The sequence below is a fragment of the Pipistrellus hanaki genome (assembly GCF_964339955.1).
Source record: "Pipistrellus hanaki genome assembly, chromosome: 3".
NCBI classification, from domain to species: domain Eukaryota; kingdom Metazoa; phylum Chordata; class Mammalia; order Chiroptera; family Vespertilionidae; genus Pipistrellus; species Pipistrellus hanaki.
Window position 1 is genome coordinate 170,590,021 of NC_140505.1, and position 21,762 is coordinate 170,611,782.

Genomic DNA, 21,762 nt, shown 5'->3' on the forward strand with positions numbered 1-21,762 from the left:
CCCCCCCCCCCCCGCTCGTACCTTGATGCATAATTCATGAACCTGTCGCGATCCCACCCTCCCACTTCCCCAGAAGCCCCTTCCGGAAGCCGGGGGCCCGCCGGGCGTTCGGGGAGGAAGGCTCCGCTTCTGCCCTCAGCAGAACCCGCCTTCACTTCCGTTGTGGCGTCACATCCACGGAGGGTTCCACCGGGTCCCGGAGCCGAAGCCACTTCCGCCCCTCCTCGGCGTCACTCGTCCTCTGGATTCCTGGCGCGAGCGGCGCCGGAAGTGCCCTACCGTTTCCGGAAGTGACTCGACCTTTGCATTTCCCCCCCCTTCCTTTCCCAATTGCGGGCCCCCCCTTACATTGCCTTTTCCCTCCCTCCCCCCCTTTTTCGTTTCCGTCGCTCCCGCCTTCTCTCGGTGGCTGCTCCACTTGGACCGTGCGTGGGGGGGAGGGGGGAGGGGGCGTGGAGGAATTGGGGTTCTCAGGAGCACTAGCGGCAGCACCACTTCCGGGTGAGTGTTCGGGGGAGGGAGGGCGGTGGAAAGGGGGCCACCCACTGCCCGGAGCCCCCGCCCTGCGGGTGTCTCGCACGCACTCCGTGTGAGTGCGTGGGTCTGTCTCGCGCCCAAAGTGCGTGCCCGCGCGCTCCACCGCGCGCCCCCCCTCCCCTCGCCCCCTGCGGCCCTCCCGCCCCAATCGGCGCCCTCCTCCCGCAGCCGACGCCGCCCCTCCCGCGCTCTGGCGCCGCCGCTGCCGTCGCCGCTGGGTGAGTCTCGCGCCGCTGCAGCCGGCGCGCGCCGAGCTCTCTGCTCCTCCCCCCTCCCCTTCTCGCTGTGGGGGGGCGTGGAAGGGGGGGCTTCACGGTGTGACTGTACGTGTGTCCGTCCCGGAACCGGAAGTGGTTGTGGCGGAGCGGGCGATGCGGAGGAATGGGGGGGCTTAGGGGGCGGGTGTCTGTGTGGTGGGTGGCAGAGTTCAGCTCCCTGGAGGAGGAGGAGGGACGTCCCAAAAGAAGGGTCTTGGATGAAGGGGTGGGCGGCGACCTCGGGAGAAAGCTGCCAGGGGCTGTTTCAAGGGAGCCGAGGTGTTGGGGGGACAGCTGGGGTCTCCAGTAGATAGACCACTGTGCAGCCTGAGGGAGGTACTTCTTGGTGCAAGGCCTTTGGTAGGCAGGGGCGAAGTGGAGGGGGGAGACCAGAGGAAGTGGCTGGGCCTGAACTGGCACGGTGCCTGACACAAGGGCTTGTGCATCCCCCTAGTCCCCAGCTTTCCCTCTGAGCCAGTCCTTAGGGCAGGGACCTTTCTCTTCCAACTCTTCTGTTCCCTGGCCCCTGGTTACCTGTGGCCCTGAGGATCCAAGAAGAATCAGTGTCCCCTTCAGGAGTGGAACCCAGACACTGGTGATAGAGATCATCTCAGTATCTGGGAGTTAGATTTATTTCCCTTGTCTCTGCATAGGGGTGGCACTGCACTCCTGCTATTATATCCTTGCTCTTTTGGATTGTTGGCTGGGGGTCCACCTGCCTTGGGGACTGACAGCTGACAGTCAAAGAATTCCTCCACAGTTCTCTGGTGTCTGCACCCTTAACTGGCCCGTGTAACCCAGACAATTTGTTTACAGAAAGTTCAGGAGCCCTGGAAAGGAGAAAGAATAAAACAACAGGAGGAAGAGAGAGAGAGGGTAAGACAATTTTGGGTTCATGGTTTTTCTGGTTTTTGGGTGGAGAAGGGGTCATAATAAAATAGGTTTCTTTGGGAGACAGTAGCACAGAATTCTTTAAGTAATAGTAATTGTAATACTGGTGTTTGCTGTGTGTGGGGGGGAATCAACCTTTTTCTACTACCTCTTGGGAGTACACAGGAAGTTTTTGTGTAAAAAGTTGTCTCTGTCCCCATCACCTTCCATTTCCACCAGTACTCATCAGGAATGAATTATGAAATGTGCATGTGAAATTGTGGAGTAGCGCCGCACTGCATTCATCCAAAGGAGAAACTTAGGGACAAATATAGTTGTTAGTATAGTTCTTGTGGCATAGCTTATTAAGTTGCTTTCCAATATTTGGAACCAGCAGAGTTGAGTTCAGAGTGGGGTCCATATCCTCAATATTACAGCTTAGTATTTGGAATGGGTCTGTTGAGTGAGTGAATCTATGGCAGTTATCTGAATTTGATATGACAGGGTGTCATTTTCAGGAAAAAACAGGCTCATAGTTTGAAGTGGGTAAAACTGTATGAAGAATTCAAAATACAAGATTTGATGGTGATAGAGGTTTAGGTAGCCTGAAAACGACAATGTATTGATTCAAAAGAGTTTTGAGTTCAGAGCTTATAATCCTAGAGATGTGTCTCCTAAGAATCAATTCCAGGCTGGTTTGTAAAATGTGTTTCCCATAGGTTTCTGAGCCAGGTTCATGATTAAATATTATTATAGGTGCATATTCCCTGAACCCCATCCTTTTTCCCCCCTGCCTCATATTGCCTACATCCATTATTTATAGTGGAATGGGCAGGGCAAGGGGCACCACTGAATTGTTCTTCCCCCAGGATACGGGATATGGTGGTCCAGCAGTGCCCAGGGGAGATGGTGATGGCCCAGAATGCCAGCTCTGTGGTGGTAGTGATCCTGTTGGACTCAAATAGATTTGGTGTGATGGTCTTTTCCAATAAAATTGGGATAAACCTGTTCAGAGTTATTTTGTACTTGGGAGAGTTTACAGGTAGTAGGAAGGCCGCAAATTCTTTTGGGACAGTCTTTGAATGTCCTTAGGACCTGAGAAAAAGACTTTGTCTGCTTACTGAGTTAAAAATGGTTCTCTGTTTCTTCACTTCAGGCCCTTAACTAATATTGCAACCTTTCTGCAGTTATGCATTTTGGAACAGTTTTGCTCAATGGAAGTGTCTGAGATCTGTGAGTCAAGTTCTTTCTGTAGTTGAATTTGAATTGATTGTTCTTTGCATCTCTATTTCTTGTAAGTGCTTCTGGTTGGTGATTACTGAGCTGGAGGCTATAGAACTGATATTTTGGGTTAGTTCCTTTGTAATTATGTGGTCTTTATATAATTTCCACTAATTGTTCCTAATAGTTCTCATCACACGGAAATATTTCTCTTTGATCCTTTCAGGAGTACTCGGAGCATTTTTTTTTTTTTTCTGTTTTGTGCTGCCTCTATTCCGTAATTATATGTTGTGTGAATTTTTTTAAAGGGGTTTATTCTGTTCCATCCTTTACCCAAATAAACACTTACCGTGTTTCCCCGCAAATAAGACATCCTCTGAAAATAAGACCTACTTACAGGTTTCCTTCTGAGTGAAATATAAGGCACCCCCTGAAAATAAGCCCCCCCCCCAAGCTAAACATGAGAGATTTGGTCCACTGATTCTGAAAGAAATGGAGTCACAAGAAATTCACTAGGAAATTCAGGAATTGGATTGTTATGATGATGTTCCAGAAGATGATGACATGATTGTCATTGAATAAATGAGTAAATTCTTCTTTTTTTTTTTTTTAAATATATTTTATTGATTTTACACAGAGAAGAATTGAGAGGGATAGAGAGTTAGAAACGTCAATGAGAGAGAAACATCGACCAGCTGCCTCCTGCACACCCCCCACTGGGGACGTGCCCACAACCAATGTACATGCCCTTGACCGGAATCGAACCCGGGACCCTTCAGTCCCCAGGCTGACGCTCTTCCACTGAGCCAAACCGGCTTCGGCTAAATGAGTAAATTCTTGATATTGTAGGATTCACAGTTTGTCTGGTTTGTGTTGACAACTACCATACTACCGTACCATATACAGGTAATAAATTTCCTTTATTTTCATTTAACAATAAATATGTACCATATTCTTTTTTATGGAAAAATAAGACATCCCCTGAAAATAAGACTTAGCACAAGTTTGGGAGCAAAAATTAATATAAGACACTGTCTTATTTTCGGGGAAACAGGGTAGTAGAGTTATAAGTTATTCAGTCATCCACCGATGATCCTAAAATTAGATTCCAGAAGTCTTGATTCCTAGGTGGTTGGTGTCTTTCATGATTTTTCTAAAGGTTGTGTTAAGAAAATATTATTTATCTGAAATAAGAAAATCATGCACTATTTGAAAAACAGCAAAAGATAGTAACTACCGGGAAAGAGGTGGTGGTCTTCATCATGTATACAAAAACCACATGATGGGGGCAGTGACATCTTTTTTTTTTTTTTTTTTTTAATATATTTTATTGATTTTATACAGAGAGGAAGGGAGAGAGAGAGAGTTAGAAACATCGATGAGAGAGTCATCGATCAGCTGCCTCTTGCACACCCCCTACTGGGGATATGCCCGCAACCAAGGTACATGCCCTTGACCGGAATCGAACCTGGGGCCCTTCAGTCCCCAAGCCAACGCTCTATCCATTGAGCCAAACCGGTCCAGGTGGCAGTGACATCTTTATTCCTGGATGGCTGGTAGCACCGTGGAAGGATGGACAGATGGATAGAGCTCTGGTGTAAGAGTTCAAGTCCTACTATGTGTTTCATGGATGCTATGTAATACTGCCTTTTTCTTCATTGTCTCAGTGCTTCCAAGATTTCTTTTGAGATTGAAAAAGAACTAAATATGTAGTTCCTTGAACCTCTTGAAAGGAAAGTACTGTCCAACTTAATTATAGTAAACCTCCCTTCTTATTAACAGTGCAGTGGTAAAGTTGAAATTAGAACCCAGATTTTTCAATCTGCCAATATACTTCTCCCCACTTACTGTGTTTTTCCTTCTTTCCTACTCTTTGGGACTATACTAGAAGTTTTCTCAGTCTAGGGTAAACCATTGTTGTTTTAGTATATTTGCATAGTCATCAAACCGCTGCTCTGTAGAGATGAGATTTCCTCATAGTATCATTGGATTTCTTAAGGTTTCGGACTGTTAATTTATGCCTGCTTGGGTGTCAGGATAGTTTGCTGAGAGTTTCATGCCAGAAAGAGTTAAGAGGATAAGTGGTAAAGTAAACAGGTATTTGAGTGGTCTTGTCCCAGGGGCCCCATTTATATGTATTTCTGATATGAGCCTTCTTGATTCTCCGTTTGATCTCATTTCAGGGATACAGAGTTTTAAGTTAGCCTTTTCAGAACAGCATTATAGCATGTATTAGGTGTCATTATACAGGCAAATATTGCTTGTAGTTGGCCTAGAAGTACTCTCCATGAACTCCCATTTTGGGCTGACATTTTTATCAGAAGTCCACAGAGCACATTTATCATTTTGTTCTAGGACCAGCTGTGGTCTGATCTTCAGCTTTGTTCTCCTAGGAACCAAAGCAGAGTGATAGATTGGGTATCCATGGAAGTGGAGGGGCCCCTCTAGACAGCCTGGCCTTTTTACTCAGACTCCATAATTCTAAAATCAGTTATTGTGGCTAAGTTTTCACAGGTTGTGGACAGAGAATATCATCTTTAATTGCTGTCATCAGAACTTCATTTTTTAAAACATTAATGAGAACTACCTGAAAAATGCATAGTCCATTCCTGGAAATATTCTTAATTTTATTTCGTGAATCAAATCACGGTGACAGAGAATATGTACTTCAGTTGTGTGGTTTTGAACCCCTTTCCCTAACTTGCTCTGTAATTTACTGTTTGCCTCCAGTTTCCTTGTTTGAAAAAACGGGATTACAGAACTCTGCTTAATAGGATTGTTAAATGGTGTGAAGTTGTGAAGTGCTTAGAACAGTATCTTGAACACACTAAGCACTTATAGATGTCAGTGGTGACGGTGGTGGTGATATTGTCCTCCACATCACTTTATATGCCCCCTCGTTCCCTCAGAAACTGCTTCACCCGAGTCACTTGCAGGGCAATATGAATAGATACCATCTTTGTCACAGGAATCCTATGTGAGGACATTCATATTTTCAGGCTCTCAGCTCCTCCCTAAAATTTCACGTCCGTAATGTGTTTATTTCTTTGAGTCTTTAGAGGGGTGTTATGTATTAGACCCTCCTTTCTTTTACTCTCCAGCCTGATTCTCTACTACTTTTCTTTTATACATCACCACTCTTGCTATTTCGTTTCTCTCAGCTGGAATGTTAAGACACAGTGGGGTTGTGAGTTAAGATTTGAACCCCTTGCAGTTGAATGTGTGGAGTCCACTGTCATTCAGTTGATTAAATATGGAGTTTCTTCCTGGGTGAGGAGTCCTGTGTTAGAGACTCTGGAGAAGGTTGGCAAGATTGGCTCCCCTAAACTAATTTGATTGTTTCTTGATTTCTCTTCCCTGAGGAGGACCTGAGGCCCCTAATGCTGGGAGGAAAGGGGCAGCACCTGTTTTGGAGACTGTCTGGCTTTGTTGTATTTTATAACTCAGGGAGCAGGATTTACCCGCAATCAATCCTCGGTCATTTAATATTGAGCTTCATTTGTGTGAAGCTGTTGTCACAGATTTGGTGCATTGCCTCTCTCCCTTGCTACTGTTTAGGAAAAAGTAGGCTGAAATTCAATTCTTCTTCCCTTTATAGGATTTATGAAAATTGAGGGTGCTGTTTAGTAGAGCAAAAAACGTGATGAGACTTCTGGAGAAAGATAAGGACAGGGTGACTTTTAGAGAGAGATCCTTGATGCCGCACTTTTGTTGAAGATCTTCCATATTTCCTTAGTCACTAAGTAGTTGAAACCAAGTTTCTGTGCTCAGTCTACCCTCCAGGTTTTAGTATCTCTGGCATCTGCTGCCAGCATTTCCTCTGCAGGACCTGTAGTTGTAGGTCACAGGTCCTTTCCCACCTGAAGCGTGGCTGCTCTTGGCTCAGAGTGATCATGTTTATTTCCTGCTGTTACTTGTTTCCACCTTCTACCAGTCTCATTCTCCCTCTTCACCTGCTTTCTCCTGGGCTGGATCTTCCCTGGTCCAGAATTTTGGGAAGCTGCTCTTGACCAACATACTGTCAATAAAGCCTTTCTAGAAGTGACCAGAATGTAAAAATGAGTGAGTGGTGAGATGCCTCGGTTCTTTACTCATCTGTGACTTGCAATGTGATTCTGAATGATTCTTTTTCTTGATTATTCTTCACTCCCAGTGTTTTAAGCTTAATTATCATCTCTGTATAGAGAAGAATCAAGTTCTGAAGTTCAAACTCTCAGAAACCTACTGCTTGAGAACTACAGAGCAGGAGCTTTGTATATGTGTTCTGGCCCACTGTTGTCCCTATTCTGAATCCCTTTAGGTGGAAATCTGGGGTTCTCTGCTACTGCTGGTGCTAGGACCCCTTATTTATTTATTTATTTATTTATTTATTTATTTATTTATTTATTTTTTAATATTTTATTGATTGTGTACAGAGAGGAAGGGAGAGAGATAGAGAGTTAGAAACATCGATGAACGAGAATCATCAATCAGCTGCCTCTTGCACACCCCCTACTGGGGATATGCCCGCAACCAAGGTACATGCCCTTGACCGGAATCGAACCCGGGACCCTTTAGTCCCCAAGCCGACGCTCTATCCATTGAGCCAAACCGGTCTCGGCTAGGATCCCTTTTTAAACTGGTAACTCCTAGGGTTCTCACTGCTCAGTCCAACATGTGTGGTGTCCAGTGTAGCACCATGGATGTTCTTAGATCTTGGGATCAGTGTGGTGTGGTCCCCAGGTGTCATATAGTACACAAAAAATACCTTAATTTTGATTTCTGCCATTTCATTCTTTAATTCCCTTGGGCATTTTGTGTTCTGGCCTAGAACCTTTTCAAGCTTCCTAGAACTATAGATGTGTCACTTGAAACTCAGAAATGTTTTATTTCAAGGAAGGAGAATTTAAGGAATAAAGGAAAAGAGGAACAGTGATAGGTACCCTGCTGGAGTACCTATGGAGTTTCTTCCTGGGTGATGAGTCCCGTGTTAGAGTCTCTGGAGAGGTCCGAGATGTGATCCCTGCCTCCTGAGAGAGTTGGCAAGATTGGATCCCCTAAACTAATTTGATTTACCTTGCCTGAGGAGGACCTGAGGCTAGTCAGTAGTTTGCTTTGTGGGACTTTGGGCATATCCCTTTCCCTCTCATGACATCAGTTTCTTTTCTTTCTTTCTTTTTTCCCCCAGTAAAGGAAAGTAATACCAGTTCTGTTTTCTTGGGATACGTGAAACATTCTGTGGGTAACTGAGATATGTATAAATTCTTTCATCAGCATCTTAACTAGGATAGCCTCTGTTGGACAGGAGTATAGCGCTGAGTGGTTCTGGCCAATGGGACTAATATGCTAGATCTTAAGATCTTGACCACTAATTCCCAGCCATGTTGTCAAAGAAGAAATCAGGAACTCCTCATCTCCACTTCTCCATTGCTAAGCTTCAGATTTATTCCTGAATGTGATGTGGTCTTTCTTTCTCCAGGTAGAATGGAAGAATCTCACTTCAATTCTAACCCGTACTTCTGGCCTTCGATCCCCACAGTCTCAGGACAGGTAGGTGGGGTTTGCTTTTTTGCTCCTCCCCCATGGTGTACTTTTTTCAACTCTGGGTAGTAAGTTCTACTTGCTACTTGGAAACTGAAGCAGGTGGAGACTGAAGCAAGACAAACCACCTGCTTTTTCATCAGGTCCCCATCACTGAGAATTGTATAGTGTTTCTGTTTGGCTTCTCTCTGGAAACACAAAGATAATAACTATCATTCCTTGATATCCAAGGAGGACAAACAATGCTAAGTGCTTAGGGAGCAGACAAAATCAGACTCTTCCTTAAGAGGCCACTTCCCTCCCCTCCTATTTATTTATTTGTTTATTTATTTATTTATCATTATAGTTGACACATTAGTTTTATTTTATTTTTTTATTTATTTTATTTATTTTTTTATTTTATTAAATTATTATCTGTGTACATATTTTACCATTGGCCCCCCCCTCCCATACAGACATATTAGTTTTAGGTGTACATCATAGTGATTAGACATGTATGTAATTTACAAAGTGACCTCCTACTCCCCATAAGTCTAGTACTCATCTGGCACCATTTATAAGTTATTTTATTATATTATTGACCATATTCCCTATGCTGTACTTTATATCCATAGCTATTTTTATTACTGGCAACTTGTACTTCTTAGTGCTCTTTACCTTTTTTTGCTCGTTCCCCTACTCGTGACCATCAATTGGTTTTCTTCCCTTTCCATTTCTTTCAGATTGAGAACACGATGTTCATCAACAAGATGAAGGATCAGCTGTTGCCAGAGAAGGGCTGTGGGCTGGCTCCACCCCACTACCCCACCTTGTTGACAGTGCCTGCCTCAGTGTCCCTGCCCTCAGGCATCAGTATGGACACAGAGTCCAAGTCAGACCAGCTGACCCCACATAGCCAGGCATCCGTTACCCAGAATATCACGGTGGTCCCTGTGCCGTCTACAGGACTAATGACTGCTGGTGAGCAACCCTGCTCTTCTCCAATCTGAGGTGTTGATCTTCCGTGATCAGTACCCCAGGCTGGAGGGCTCCAACAACATGGGGAGTGGGGAATGTGTTTGATTACTCAATCAGATTTTTATTAAGAGCCTACTGTGTGCCTAGCAATGCTCTAGGCATTGTGGGGGATACAAAGAAGTAGAAGATGCGGTCCCTGCCTTTGAGGAGGTGACATTCTTTCCTTCTCTGAATCAAGGAGTCTCCTGTTCTCAGAGGTGGAGAAGAGAAGGGAGTCAATCAAGGGGTAAATCTCACTGTTACTGGGGTTGGGGCGGGGACAGGGGTTAGGAGACCATTATTTTTGTACAGGGTTTGGGGTTTCCTGTATACTCGGGGCTGGGGAGGTGGTAAGGGTTCAATTAGACAATGGTCTGGGGAAATGAAATAGGATGAGGATCAGAACTGGACAACATGACACCATCTCCTTTTTCTCCCGATCCTAGGTCCTGGTTTGGTAATCACGTCCCCCTCAGGCTCCCTTGTGACCACAGCCTCATCCGCTCAGACCTTCCCCATTTCGGCTCCCATGATTGTCTCAGCTCTTCCCCCTGGCTCACAAGCCCTGCAGGTGGTCCCTGACCTCTCCAAGAAGGTATCATCAACCCTAACAGAGGAAGGAGGCGGCGGCGGTGGAGGTGGAGGTGGCAGTGTGGCCCCAAAGCCCCACCGGGGCCGGAAGAAGAAGCGGATGTTGGAATCGGGGTTGCCCGAGATGAACGACCCTTACGTCCTCTCCCCTGAGGATGACGATGACCATCAGAAAGACGGCAAGACCTATAGGTATGAGTCATCCTGGGGCAGGATGGGGTGAGGATCCCTGTCTCAGCTTCCCTACCCTATCTGTGTCTTGCCCCTAATCAGCCTGTATGCTCTGCCAGCTTTCCACCTCAGATCCACATGCATGTCAGGTATTTTGCCACGGGGCAGGAAGGCAGAGCTTCTAGCACTTCTCTGGTGCCTTTTCCCCCAGGATGGAGACCCTTTGGGGTCATCAGCATTGAGTTATTTTTGAGTGGCATAATGGAGGTCTTTCTTGTAATGAGGCTTTAGATTGGGTTTGAGATTCTATCTCCAGCTCCTTTTTGCTTTCTGCATTTTCCATTCCCATTTTTCCAAGAAACCTTTCTGGTAAGCCCCTCACCAGTATACCATCCACTGGTTTTTGAGCCATATTTGTGCATTGAGCCAGCCTGACCCTGCATGGTTGGGATAGTGGGAGGGGTCTATATAAAAAGGTGGGAGGAATAAAATGCCTCCCTTCCCCCACTTACGCTTATAAAATGACAGCTTACTCTCTGATTCATGGAAGTCGTTTTGATTCTTTACTGCCTTTAAGTTATCCATGGCCAAAACGCATTATATTTGCATGTGATAATGTACAAAAAAAGAATTACATAAGCAAACTCTCCTGTCCTTTGAACATTGGAAATCTTTTAATTCCCTGCAGACCTAGCAAGGACCCTAGTGGGTTTGGGGAGTTTGGTCCCAGTGTTTAGAGTAGGATAACCACTGCCACAGCTTTGACGCAGACAGGGGCAGATATGCATGGCTGGGAGACTGGGTCTGTCCTTAGTGTACCGAGATGGGCAATGTTGTTCCCATTTTAGGAGCGAAGGGAACTGCGGCACAGGAAATGGACAGAGCCTTGGGCTCATGGATTCAGTTCCCGGCTCCACCACGAACTTGCTGTGTGACCCTGGGCAAGTCCTTTTCCCCTCTCTGGGCCTCAGTTTCCTCATCTATAAAATGGGGAGAATTCTTGTTTTTTCCTCCCATTTGTTGGGAGTTTATATATATCAGATAAGATTTGAAATGTTGGGAACTTCAAAAGAAATAAAAGTAGTTAGCATTTATTATTGTGTTGTACACTTTTGTAGAGAGCAGCTACCAACTACAGAGACTTTAAATCCCTCTTTGTAAGTGAAAATGAGGGGAGTGTTGCTATGCAGAAAGTGTAGAGCACTACAGAATTCAGTTTATAATCTGAAAGTTCATTGCAGCTTTATTATTACAGGTATATCCCACTTTATACAATAAAAGTGTTCCTGGAAAATGTTTACATCATTTCATATTATAAAGGTACCTGATAAGTTTGATTAATTTAAAGGCATTATTTTATATATCATTTCATAAAATGAAAGTCCCTCTTAAATCTATTTTGTAGAAATCTGGATTTTTATGTATTTGCTTAGAGTGAGGTCACTGTGACATGGAGGTTCACCTATACAGAACTGGCTGTGTTAGAAGTAGTGGGGGGAGGGCGTGTTCTCTGGCACCCTATGGAACCCTTCACATGGGCCAGGGTCCTCTGATCCTGCCAAGGCTTTCTCGTTTGTTAGTTTTTTGGACCCACATTAAAGCTACCTCTGGACTTCCCAAATTGTCTCTATGGAAAGAAATGTGTATACACAATTAGAAGGAAGCCCTGGTGGGATTTTCTACACCCTCCATGTTTTTTGAATTCTTGACGTCCCTATTCCTAGGTGACTAAAGAGAACTCTGAAATTTAAGGGCAACTAATTACATTCTACAATAGATGGACAGGATTTCTTCAGAAACTCAGAACTCTGAAGTTCCAGTGAATCTTTTTAATCACAAAGAATCCCTCTTTCGATGCATATGTGGGTCAACCACATCCATTCCTCTGGCAGGTGGCATTTGGCTGTGTTGGGGGAATTGGGTTCTGTTTCTCTGGACAGGTCAACTTATTTCTGACTAAAGAGTTCCTATCTGTAAAATGGAAGGTCAGTCATGGCCCTCATCTGTCTTGTGGGACTGTTTTGAGGAAAAATCAGAGAATTTGAAATAGTTTTTGAGCATCTTAGGGAGAAAAAAATGGGATGATAATCCAGAATAGTTGTTGTAAGCAAGGCCATTGTATTTCATGCCTCCAAAGGGGCACCTTTCTCTTGTTGAATATGAATGGTGCCCCCTGGAGCTTATGCACCCTGTTATAGGGGGTGCTGGCTTTTCTCTGCCCTGTTAACTATTCACTGCCATAACTCTCCTAAATCAGATTTCTTTTCGACTACCCGACACTGCAGTAAAGGACTTGTATTCTTATTTAGCTTCATAAGATTTCATAGTTGGAAATACTTTAATGGTCACCTATGCTGTCTCTTCCCTAAGCTTTAGTTCTCTCAACATCCTGGAAGATGACTGTCCAACCTTTCCTTGATACCTCTAGTGTGAGGAACCTTTAAATTAGGCTGAAATCATAGCTTTGTAGTAAATAACTGTTTGTCCTTTGGCACATTACTTAACCTTTCTGAGCTTTTGTGTTCTTTTCTATGAATCAGGGTTAATACTTCTAGCTTGTTGTGAGGGTGGAAACAAGTTCCCTGGCAATATCAGGCACAGCAACAGATGGCAAACTTTTATTATCATCATCATTATACTTAGTACCTTTTGAGAATTCTGGTTATGTTGCCAGTCCATTATCGATTAATTTAAGATTTTCGGATTCTTGTCTAGTTGAAAACTTTGATGGTTATTTCTTTTTTTACAATTAGTTTCATATTAAGGATGTAAACAGCACTCATATATACTACCATGTTTCCCCAAAAATAAGACATCCTCCGAAAATAAGACCTAGCGCAACTTTGGGAGAAAAAATTAATATAAGACATTGTCTTATTTTCGGGGAATCAGGGTAGCTAAATGAGTTAAAATGAATGTATTGTTCCACTTTTAAGAAGTTTAGCAACTAAGGGGAATTATTTTATAACTTTAATTCACTTCCCCTCCCAAGTGGCAATGTGTCCAGTTCCTAACCTCAGTCTTAGTGAAACTATAGTAGCATGAACACAACCATCACATTGATGCTGTTAACATTAATGCAGTTTTGTTATTTTAAAAGATATTTTTATTGATTTTTAACCGGAAAGGGAGGAGGAGAGAAACATTGATGTAAGAGTGAAACATCGATCGGCTATCTCCTGCATGTCCCCTAGTGGGGATGGAGCCCGAGCCCAGGCTTGTGCCCTGACTAGGAATCCCACTGGCAACCTTTTGGTGCACTGGATGACACTCAACTAATTGATCCATACCAGCCAGCCCAATGCAGTTTTATTATTAGAGAATACTGGCTTACTTTTGACTGTTCTGTCTGCTGGCCCTTGTAGGGCAGATATTTAATTTATCTCTCTATTTACAGACCAGAACATTAAGGTCTGGATTGATGAGCAATCCTATAACTGAACCCTGAGTAGAGAGTCTAGGTATCCAGATTTCCTGTGGGGTGTCTTCCATTGGCTCTGTCCCTTAGACTGTGCTACCTATAAGCAGAACCTCCACGTCTCTAGAATGGTTGGGCATCCCAGAGATTGGTTAATTGGTAACTTAGTTTCCTTCAAGTTATCAAGTAGCTAGAGAAAACGAAATTGGCCTTAATGATTAGAATTTTAATAGAAGCATTAATAGAAACCATACCCCAGCTAACAGTGATATCTTTTTCTCTGAGGAGCTCAGAGTTCTTTGTAGCCTTGATCTCAGTTATTCTCCAGAGATTCTCCTAGAACCAGGAAAAAGTAGAAATCCCTCACCCCATCCCAGGCCCTCTTACAGTGATAAATTGGGAGGACCCAAAGAAGAGGGATTTGTCCCAGTTACCTGGCTTCTAGGTTATTGCCCTTTCTACCAGTCTTCGTTGTGCACTGGTGACTTGTTTAGAAATGTTAGGGTTCTAGCTCACATAGAAACACCGTTTATCCATTAATGTCGGAATAGTTGTGGTCTGTCTTCAGAGGCCTTCTTACTTGGTATTGTTGGACAGTTGCAGAGCAGGAAGATTACCAACTCAGGGGATGAATAAAAGTGTATTCAGATTCTATTGTTGTCAACCCAAAGTGCTAATGTTGGCTCCATGTGTGAGGAAAGGGGAAAGGCTTAGCACAGAAGCTTGGTGTTTTGCAAATCTGTTTCTCCTACCTATTTGAGGGACACAACCCACTTCTAACAGATACCTTGGCTCATTGCAAAAATGGTTTTTACTTGATTGCCTACAAGGTGGGGGTGGTTGGCTCGTGAAACATCAGATACAGGATGGAGGCTAGATAAACATGAGTTGGAAAAGCCCCTCCCAAGTAGTGAAATTCTAATACTTCCCCACCCCCATCCCTCTAGAAATCGTGGCAAAAAGGAAATAGGAGAAAATCTGAGAGAAGATGGGAAAGGAGACCAGGGTATTCTAGCCAGTTTGTCCTCATCATTTCAGGAGCTTGAGGAATATCTGATGGATGTACTTTTTATGGGGAATTGAAGGAAAGAGTTCTTTAAAATTAAAATTACAGGCAGAAGGAAAACAGAAGTTAGCTGATGATCCTAGCCCAGCGAAATTCACATCAGCCAAAGCCCATAATAAGATTTTCCTGTCTTCCTTGGTTGAATTCTTGTTTTTGTACACACTTGGCAATCCAATTTTTCAGCAAATATGTATTGAGTATTTGTATTGTACTGGGCTGTGTTAGAAGCTTCGACTATAAAAATAAATAAAACAGCTCCTCCTCTCATGGACCTTACAATGTAGTTGGAATAAGAGAGAGATCAGAAAGGTTGGCTTCTTTGGAAGTGGAGGGGAGGGTTCAGCAATGCCCTCTCGGTGGGAAAGGTTCTAACTGCTGCCCTCACTTGGCCCAGGTGCCGGATGTGCTCACTGACATTCTACTCAAAGTCGGAGATGCAGATCCACTCCAAGTCACACACCGAGACCAAGCCCCACAAGTGCCCACATTGTTCCAAGACCTTCGCCAACAGCTCCTACCTGGCCCAGCACATCCGTATCCACTCAGGGGCTAAGCCCTACAGTTGTAACTTCTGTGAGAAATCCTTCCGCCAGCTATCTCACCTCCAGCAGCACACCCGGTAAGGCTGCTCTTGATTTTACCCACTACCTGGCCTTGAACCCTCCATCCTGAGACCATGTTGCCTGTGCCTATTGCTCTCTCCACACGTTTCCTTTTCAGTTTTGCCCTTTGCGAGCCTCAATTCTCTCCCATTACTGTTTGTGAAAATTAAACTATGTCTTAGGAGTTTGGTGTGGGGGGCCTGGAAAATTGTGGTCTTCAATCCCAAAGTCTGGAACGATTTTTGTGGTTTCTCTCTGTGTCTGTGTTTGGAAATCTTCTGCAGAGCAGGCCCTGCATTTACTATATGCTTCAGTTCAGAGCCAAGGTGTGCATTCAACTTCAGGTCCATGGGGAACAGGCGGTATTGGTCTTTGTTCAAATTACAGTGTGGAAGCAGGGTATCTGTGGTGAGTGTGTAACCTTAGCACCAAACGGAGGGTTGACGAAACAAATCTTTAAGGCTACCAGGAACCAGGGGTTGCAGCTCTTCATCATCTCACTGCCATTCTAGCCACCGACTTAAGATGAGCAACAACCTAGATCTTGGTGTCCTCGTCATTAGCCTCTCCAGGCCGGATGTGTTTGGGAGGAGGGAGGAGGGGGTGTTCTCATCCCTCGAGCAACATCATTTCACCCAGCAGAGAGCTGAGCCCGTGGTATCGAACTGCTTCCTCCTCCCCCCTTCCTTCCTCTCCTCTCCGGCAGGATCCACTCTAAGATGCACACGGAGACCATCAAGCCCCACAAGTGCCCGCACTGCTCCAAGAGCTTCGCCAACACCTCCTACCTGGCTCAGCACCTCCGTATCCACTCGGGGGCCAAGCCCTACAACTGTTCCTACTGCCAGAAGGCCTTCCGCCAGCTCTCCCACCTCCAGCAGCACACACGGTAAGGGAGAGTGGCGGGCTACTGCCCCCGCCCTGCTGGCATGCCCTCCCCACCCCCGCCCCGGACACACACAACAACCCGCATGCGGGGGGCGGGGGAGAAACCTGGCTGGAGGAGAGACCTGGCTGGAGGAGAACACGACTGGCGTCTGGGAAGAAGAACAAGCAGCAACATGGAGCTTGAAAAATACATGGATGCTCAGAGAGAGCCTTTCTGAGGCAAAAGCTACATTGGGGAGATGCAGTGAATGATATTCCTGGATGCATGGGAGGAAGAGATTGATCTGGAGCAGAGACAACTTTATTTTCCTCATTTCCTTCCTTGAGAATACCCATGCACACATCTTGCAAGGTTTTCTCCTTGATGCCGAAGCTGGGGCATTTGAAGATGTTACCTCTAGTCCTTAGAACACTGCTTATGAATGGGAGATACAGACTTTAGCTGGGTACCAGCCTGGTGACAAAACAACAAGCAAGCTCCAAGGGATGCCAGGAGTAGAGAACAAAACCAAACATGTCTTAAATCTTAAAGAGCCACAAACAGTGAAAAAGCTCATACTTCGTAAGGATGTCTACTGTTCGTACCATGAATTGGAGTGACTAGGAGAAAGTGAGCCTGCCAACTAGAATTGATGTCATTTAATGTATCTCACGTTGAAGTGGAGTTCAAGACTCTTAATAGACACCTGGCTGCTTCTGGATGTGGTGATCTTAAAGTGGTCCGACACCTTGCTTTGTGAAGAGGAGTCCGGCTTTCCTCACAAGGAGACACATCCTGTGATGCTTTCAAGAGTTTATACCAGACGTCCAGAAAACCACCTGGTCACGAAGATGGTTCTGAAGTCCCTAATGAGGAGATGTTCATGCACCATCAAGTCCTTGGCTCATTTCAGTGGAGGACCCTGTAGAGATTGGAAAAGAGGTCAAATTGATACTAAACTAGACATTTCCTGCCATTAGGGGGCTGTACTGGGAAAAGCCTGAAGGAGTTTGTATAAGTATTCATATCACATACTTTCCGCAATTATCATAACTGTATTTTTCTTTGACAATAGGACTTTTCTCTGGGAGTAGTGCTTGAAGTTGAAGAGATAGTTTCTTTTTTTTTTTTTTTTTTTTTTTAATATATTTTATTGATATTTTACAGAGAGGAAGGGAGAGAGAGAGAGAGAGCTAGGAATGTCGATGAGAGAGAAGCATCGACCAGCTGCCTCTTGCACACCCCCTACTGGGGATATGCCCGCAACCAAGGTACATGCCCTTGACCGGAATCGAACCCGGGACCTTTCAGTCCCCAAGCCGACGCTCTATCCATTGAGCCAAACCGGTTTCGGCTGAAGAGATAGTTTCTAATTGGATAGTGGGGCCAAGGAAAAAGTGTTACGTGTTTCTTTTTTCCCTACCATTGTGTTCACCTTATGTTTCTGCGCATTCATCAGAGACAGTTACTGTAAGGGCTTTCTTGTATACCAGATTGTGACTGCCTGTCCCGGGGCTGCTGTGCCACCCATCCCTCCTCCCCCAGCAGAGAGGAGCCCATCTTGAGCTGAGTGATGGCAGGCAGTGAGCAGAAATCAGGCACTACAGCCTGACCCGTGTCAGAGAGCAGCTGAGGTATCCTGGAGACCCATCTCGTACTACTCCCACTCCTATGGGAGGGCAGGAGTGTCCTTGAGGAGGCTTGTTAAAGAGCCAATCCCCAAGTGGCCTTGCTGACATCCTTTTCCTTTCTTGTTTTCTCATCCCGTGCAGAATCCACACCGGTGATAGACCATACAAATGTGTACACCCAGGCTGTGAGAAAGCCTTCACACAGCTCTCCAATCTGCAGGTAAACTTTCCTCCTTCAGCATGAGGCCTTGACTTTAAGACTCGGGGTCGAAATGCCATTTGACTAATATAGCAGTTCTCAAATGTCTTCAGGACCCCTTCGCACTTGTAGTAGTTATTGAGGAACCCAAAGAGCTTTTGTTGATGTGGGTAATATCTATCTACATAGATACCGTGAAACTGAAAAACTGGAGAAGATGTTTAGTAGTTCATTTAAAAAATAGCAAACCCATTGCAAAAACACAAACAGCATTCCCAAACACACACACACACACACCCAAAAATTTAGTGAGAAGAATTACATTTTTCCACATTTCTTTAATATATGGCTTACCAGAAGATGGCTAGATTCTCGTGTCTGCTGTGTTCAATCTATTACAATATTATGCATCATTTAATCACACAGTCATGAGAGAATTAAAGTGAAAAGGCCAACATTATTATTTTGAAAATACTTTTGACCTTATAGACAGATCCCCTAAAAAGGTCTTGGTATCCCCTAACAATCCCATACCTCACTTTGAGAACCACTGGACTAGTGGGACCAAGCATATTCATCATTCTAACTTTCAGGATCCTGGTCTATGCTGCATGAGGTATGCTTCTTCCCTTAGCCTGTGGCTCCTAAAGTTTCATAGGAAGCAATTTCTACTGCTTTCAGAAGGAGAGAGAACCTGGGAGGCAAGAGGGAAAAGTCTAATACACTCATCCTCATTTCTGCCAATTTTCTCAGTCCCATAGACGGCAGCACAACAAAGATAAACCCTTCAAGTGCCACAACTGTCATCGGGCGTACACAGACGCAGCCTCACTAGAGGTGCACCTATCTACGCATACGGTGAAGCATGCCAAGGTGTACACCTGTACTATCTGTAGTCGGGCATATACGTCGGTGAGTGCTCAGTGTCTTCTCTTTCCTTTCTCATAGGCCTGTAGTCTAGAATCCACTTCACCTCATCTTTCTGGATAAAGACCTGTTGCAGTGAATCTGCTGTTTCCCTAGCTCCAACTTACAGAATCAGACAGAACAAAAACTAAACAGACCCATAGCTGAAGAATTTAGGGGATGCCTGATTTCTTAAGCCTACAGAGATCATTAAGCAATGATTCTTCATTTTACTTGAACATAAGGCAAAATAAAGCCACTTGAGAATTTGGGAGGAGAAAGATTTCAGTTACGTATTTCCATTAGACTCTAGAAAAGGGTTTTAAAGTTGTTCCATTCGAAGATGTTTGAGAAAATGACAGCCTTTTCCTGTGCCAATCAAATGTCCATGATGACTCTAAAGGTGTGGTCACCAACCTTTTGAACCTCACGGACCACCAGTGGTCCGGGGACCACCGGTTGGCAACTGCTGCTCTAAAGGACCCCCCCTTTCTAGCCAGTAGTGAGCCCTGAAAGTGGCTCGTGGGGTGAACTTGCCTATGGCTTCAGAATATATCTGAGTGTAAATACTGCTTTATTTAAACTAAGAGCCCAGGATGCTAGTTATATGTAACTTCTTTCCTTTTCTTTTCCCCTCTCAACTCTTTTTTACCATCTCTCCCAGGAAACGTACCTTATGAAACATATGCGCAAACACAACCCTCCTGATCTCCAGCAACAAGTGCAGGCAGCGGCAGCAGCGGCAGCAGTGGCCCAGGCCCAGGCCCAGGCCCAGGCCCAGGCCCAGGCTCAGGCTCACGCCCAGGCTCACGCCCAAGCCCAAGCCCAAGCTCAAGCCCAGGCTCAATCCCAAGTCCAGGCTTCCCAGGCATCGCAACAGCAGCAGCAGCAGCAGCAACCACAGCCACCACACTTCCAGTCCCCTGGGGCAGCCCCCCAGGGTGGGGGTGGTGGGGACAGCAACCCCAACCCTCCACCCCAGTGTTCTTTTGACCTGACCCCCTATAAGACGGCGGAGCATCATAAGGACATCTGCCTCACTGTCACCACCAGCACCATCCAGGTGGAGCACCTGGCCAGCTCCTAGAGACCTGTGCTGCCACCGCCCTGGGAGGAGGGAGAGGAAGCTCTGGTCTCCTCTCACTTCTCTTGGTGGGAAACGTCTTCTTCCTTGGCAGGCCTTGGCTCCACCTCCTTGGGCCTCAGGCACAGCCTTCCTTCACAGGATACCATCCTTATTCTCACCTCCTCTTCAAAAGGATCATCCGCCCTCCTGATTGGCAAAGGAATACTGAGCTGGTAGTGTAATCCAGCAGCCTCCCTCCTAAGCAAAGCTTTTAAAAATTGGGAGTTGGTGCTCAAGGGGGGGATTTGCTATGACCTCATAGAAACGTTTCCATTATGGGCACTTACTCTCTCCCCTTACCCTCATAACCTTCAAAGTTGAGGCTGATAGAAGACTAGAGGCTGGCCCTCCCGGATACCACAGAGAAGAAAGCCCTAAATGCAACCAGCCTCCTCTTCCAATCTTGCCTGTGTAAGAACAGAAGTTTCTCATGTGCCCTGACCACTGGGAGCCATTTCCCCCTCATGGTCTCACTTCAGTTTCTACCTAATGCTGGAGGAAGGAGATCTGGGTGGGGGTCAGACTCCCTGTATTTGTAAAGGGGCATGAGCTGAGATGTGGTCCCCAAGGGGCCGGTGATCCCCAAATGGTCGAGGGTGGCTTGGAAATGTGGGACATGGTTTTCCTTGGAGCTTCTTCCCTTCTCTGCCAACCAAGGCCCTGTACTTAGCATCCCCGTCCCAAAACTTAAGGAGCTGTGGGAGCTTTGTGAAATTCCGAACAAAGGAGTGTTGCACAGAAGGGAAAGTTCAGGGCAAACACAAGGACTGGACTTAGCTTCCTAGGTGCCACGGTCAGTTGCTGGACACGGATTTATATATAAATATATATATATATATATAAGTATATATATACCCACTCATCACGGCCATTTTTGTTGTAACCATTTCTGTGTTTATAAATGCATTATCGCTGAGAATTTTCATATTTGATCTTTTGTTTATTTTTGTCCCTTTCTTACCTCCCCCCCCCTGTCTTCTGACCAGTGACATTTTTATTTTCCTTTATCCTTTTTTTTTTCCTCCCCCCCAATCATGGCAGATTTCAGAGAAAAGAAAATTGAAAAAAAAAAATAGGAAACCAGTTGTTATAAAGCAATTTAAAATGAAGAAAAAACTTATGTACAAACCAAGGGATGTTTTTAGAGCCTTGTATAGAAATAAATTCATGTAAAAGGATCAGAGGCAGTGGAGCTACTGATGTGAGTGAGCACGGGAAAAGCTATTTGAAGAGATGTTAAAGGCCAGGACTAAGAGTTTACACTAGAGTTTTTATATGTGAAGAACGAATGCTGTGTGATGAGACTATCCCCAGCCACAGATGGGTCTAGCTTTGATATTTCTGAAGTGAAATCTTGGTTGATGAGATTTTCTACATACAAATCTTATGGGGACTGCATTGCCTAAATATGTGACAGCAAGGTTTCACTTGTGTTTAGACCACTAAGCTTATCAAAGAATAGTAAGCATGGCCTTTGGAAAGGACCTTGTACTCCTGCCTGAACATCAGTGGGCTCAGTGCTAATTCCATTTGGCATGTGTCTATATACATGTATCTTCATTATGCTATGGCACCTAAAATCATAGGTTTCCAGTGGTGGGAACCAAAACCGGGATTGAATAACATTGCAGGACAGTTTTCTGATGGTTAGAAAACCTGGACATTGGCCCTGGCTCTTCCATCAACCAGCAGGGGTCCTCAAACTTTTTAAAGTGGAGGCCAGATCACAGTCCCTCAGAGAGCTGGAGGGCCGGACTATATGAACTACTAATTCCTACTGTAA

General features: G+C 45.1%; 1 protein-coding gene across 13 annotated transcripts; it reads left to right on the top strand.

Annotated features, from left to right (window-relative positions):
• Window positions 1-303: 303 nt before the first annotated feature.
• On the top strand, window positions 304-20,898 carry ZNF384 (zinc finger protein 384). Of its 13 annotated transcripts, XM_084878000.1 has the most exons (13): window positions 304-501; window positions 706-755; window positions 1,611-1,670; window positions 8,344-8,414; window positions 9,128-9,365; window positions 9,601-9,648; window positions 9,848-10,184; window positions 11,012-11,104; window positions 15,042-15,266; window positions 15,956-16,138; window positions 17,890-17,968; window positions 18,701-18,859; window positions 19,518-20,898. In XM_084878000.1, the coding sequence occupies exons 4-13, from the start codon at window positions 8,349-8,351 to the stop codon at window positions 19,938-19,940; spliced, it is 1,851 nt and encodes a 616-aa protein (XP_084734126.1). In that variant the 5' UTR covers window positions 304-501; window positions 706-755; window positions 1,611-1,670; window positions 8,344-8,348; the 3' UTR covers window positions 19,941-20,898. The 13 variants fall into 13 exon arrangements, with proteins under 13 accessions (XP_084734126.1, XP_084734129.1, XP_084734121.1 ...); XM_084878003.1 differs by lacking the exon at window positions 706-755; XM_084877995.1 differs by lacking the exon at window positions 304-501 and having other exon boundaries at window positions 509-755.
• Window positions 20,899-21,762: the final 864 nt, after the last annotated feature.

What these genes read in the sequence shown, in the direction of transcription:
- ZNF384 (XM_084878000.1), top strand. Translation starts at nt 8,349, where the DNA reads ATGGAAGAATCTCACTTCAATTCTAACCCGTACTTCTGGCCTTCGATC. An exon ending in AAAGACGGCAAGACCTATAG is followed by an intron (nt 10,185 to 11,011) that starts GTATGAGTCATC and finishes TTCCCATTTTAG; the next exon opens with GAGCGAAGGGAACTGCGGCA. An exon ending in CACAGCTCTCCAATCTGCAG is followed by an intron (nt 17,969 to 18,700) that starts GTAAACTTTCCT and finishes CAATTTTCTCAG; the next exon opens with TCCCATAGACGGCAGCACAA.